The sequence below is a fragment of the Portunus trituberculatus genome, chromosome 50 (assembly GCF_017591435.1).
Source record: "Portunus trituberculatus isolate SZX2019 chromosome 50, ASM1759143v1, whole genome shotgun sequence".
In the NCBI taxonomy this organism is placed as follows: Eukaryota; Metazoa; Arthropoda; class Malacostraca; order Decapoda; family Portunidae; genus Portunus; species Portunus trituberculatus.
This window is the reverse complement of record NC_059304.1, coordinates 20,356,175-20,358,674: the sequence shown is the minus strand read 5'-3', so window position 1 is coordinate 20,358,674 and position 2,500 is coordinate 20,356,175. Positions and strand designations below refer to the sequence as shown.

At 38.5% G+C, this 2,500-nt stretch overlaps 1 protein-coding gene and 1 long non-coding RNA gene across 2 annotated transcripts in view; one reads left to right on the top strand and one right to left on the bottom strand.

Moving 5' to 3' along the window:
• LOC123500007 (zwei Ig domain protein zig-8-like) overlaps positions 1-1,389 on the bottom strand; it is a 101,114-nt gene extending 99,725 nt beyond the window's left edge. Inside the window, exon 1 of the mRNA XM_045248602.1 lies at positions 1,057-1,389. Within this exon, the coding sequence (XP_045104537.1) occupies positions 1,057-1,147 (91 nt within the window). The 5' untranslated portion in view covers positions 1,148-1,389. The remainder of the gene's footprint in view (positions 1-1,056) is intronic.
• The window catches only part of LOC123500008, a 125,093-nt gene that overhangs the window by 1,360 nt on the left and 121,233 nt on the right, over positions 1-2,500 (top strand). The window lies entirely within an intron of this gene.

Sequence of the window (2,500 nt, the reverse complement as noted above, 5' to 3'; positions counted from 1 at the left end):
TAAGTGAACACAGTCGTACTTAAAAAAAAATGGACTTACTTTTTATACTACAGAGCCACTTATCAATTTGAATGCAAGACGTTTTATTTATTTATTTATTTTTTCTTTTCTTATAATTGCCTTCAAGTTTTTTAGACACTTCATTCTATACTACAGTCCTTGAAATAGTTATAGAATTGGAAAAAAAAAAAAGTATCAAGTTTCCCATTGTATTGTACCCATGTAATCACCTTCCACTTTCTTTTAGGCATTTTTGTACTAACAGTCTCTAAAACGATTGTGTTAAGTGAAAAATACTCTATCATTGTTTCTTTTTCTGTGTCCAAACAAGTCACATTTTTACTCTCTCTCTCTCTCTCTCTCTCTCTCTCTCTCTCTCTCTCTCTCTCTCTCTCTCTCTCTCTCTCTCTCTCTCTCTCTCTCTGTTCTCCCATTTCTCCCTTTATCCATTTTCATTTCTCTTTGTCTGTCTGTTCCTTTTTCATCAATCTCTCATCATTTATTTATTTTTTTTTATGCTTTTTGAAATGTTTATCGTCGTTTTAGTCTATCATTGTTTCTTTTCCTGTGTCCAAACAAGTCATATTTTTACGCTGCTCTCAATATCAATGAAAATAATCAACATCAGTGAAACAGTTAAGTACATTTCGAAGTCATATTTGTAAAGACACGGTTTACCTTCACTTTTACACACACTTACACACTTTACAAGGTCGTACTTAGGTGTGCATGAGTCGTACGTGGGTGTTAGTTACTCTTATCTGGGTTCACGTGACGGTCGAAAATGTACAGCCACGCATTTACACAGTCACGCTGTCACGAAACATTGAAATACGAGACATACAGAAGTGAAAAACCTTATTAATACTTACTTGAAGACTACACTTACAAACCTAGTCTTACAAGGAAGGCTCACTTGGAATGCTGTACCTCTGTTACACACACACACACACACACACACACACACACACACACACACACACACACACACACACACAGCGTCCCCCTCACACACTCACACACTTAAAGAACAAAGAACAGAACAGTGACACTTACCCTCTGGCGGCGTCTGTGCAGCTGTGAGGCATAACAAGAGTGGCAGCAGCACCAGAGTGGCCTGCATCGTGGCCTGCTGCAGGGGCGTCATGGTCTGCTGGGCGGGGCGAGGGCGGAGAGGGGCTTGTACGGGCAGCGGAAGAGATAACTTGCCTTGCCTGCCTGCCTAGGGTGAAGGGTGAAGAGTGTGGGGTGAGAGGGTGAAAGGCTCAAAGTCTCTTCCTGTTCTTTATTTAGTTTATTTTCTTTTTCTAGTTTGATTGTTTTTTTTTCTTGATTTGTTTGTATGTTTTGCGTGAAAGAAGTATATTTGTTCTTTTCCTAAGCTTTTTCTTTTTTCTTTGTTTTATTAGTTTCTCATATTTTCCTACTTTTCCTTGTGTCTTTCCAGCGTTGCTTTCTTTTACTCTTTTTTTTTCACTCTGACTGTTTTTTCTTTCTATTTCTTTTCCGTTTTTTGAGTGAAGGAAATGTTTACTGCCCCTTTCTTCAGTTTTCCTTTTCCTTTTCTTTTCAATTTTTCTTTTCTTTTCCTCGGCGTTAAGCAGATGTGGAATGCCTGGGGCTATGCATCACTTTTATCTCAATCTTGGGAAGGAAGTTATTTGTTCCTCTCCTTTCACTTATTCTGGACCGTGAAGAAAAAAAAGGAGAAATATTACAACCTTCGTATTTTTTTTCACTTTTCCTTCTCTTTTTATTTCTCTCTTTTCTCGCGTCAAGAAAAACGTATAATATCTCTTTCTCTTTGTTCTCACACTCCTCCTTACTGACTTACCGACTTTCTCTCTCTCTCTCTCTCTCTTTCTTTCTTTCTTTCTTTCTTTCTTTCTTTCTTATCTTTCTATCTTAATTCAGTCATCCGTTTCAATCTCGTCTGAAAAGTTTGTCCTTTACGAATCAAGTATCACTGAGATTTTTCTGTCCCTTTTATATTTTGGTCTCTCTTGTAACAAACCCAGTGCCTGTCTTTACACACACACACACACACACACACACACACACACACACACACACACACACGAATATCTCTATACGTGTACAGGTCACTGAGGCTACACACACACACACACACACACACACACACACACACACACACACACACACACACACGAGGAAGTGGAACAGAATTTGAAGTAAAAAAAAAAAAAAAAAAAAATTGGATCTTACACAAAATTATCCTTTTTTTTCTTCCTCCGAGACTTACAAATTTCTCCGGTCTTTTGTGTCTCGGTCTCTAAGGAACAGTAGCTTTGGTAACACCTGTGAGGATAACAACTCTCCTTTATTGTTGTTCTGGTCGCTTTTCACACGTCGGGATTGCTGCGGTACACACACATTCAGAAACGCTTTGCTCTCTCACCATTCACTGCTTTCCAAAGGCTCCACATAAAGATACTCGCGTTTTTAAGAGTGCTTTTATGGTTCTGGTGATAGATTGGCA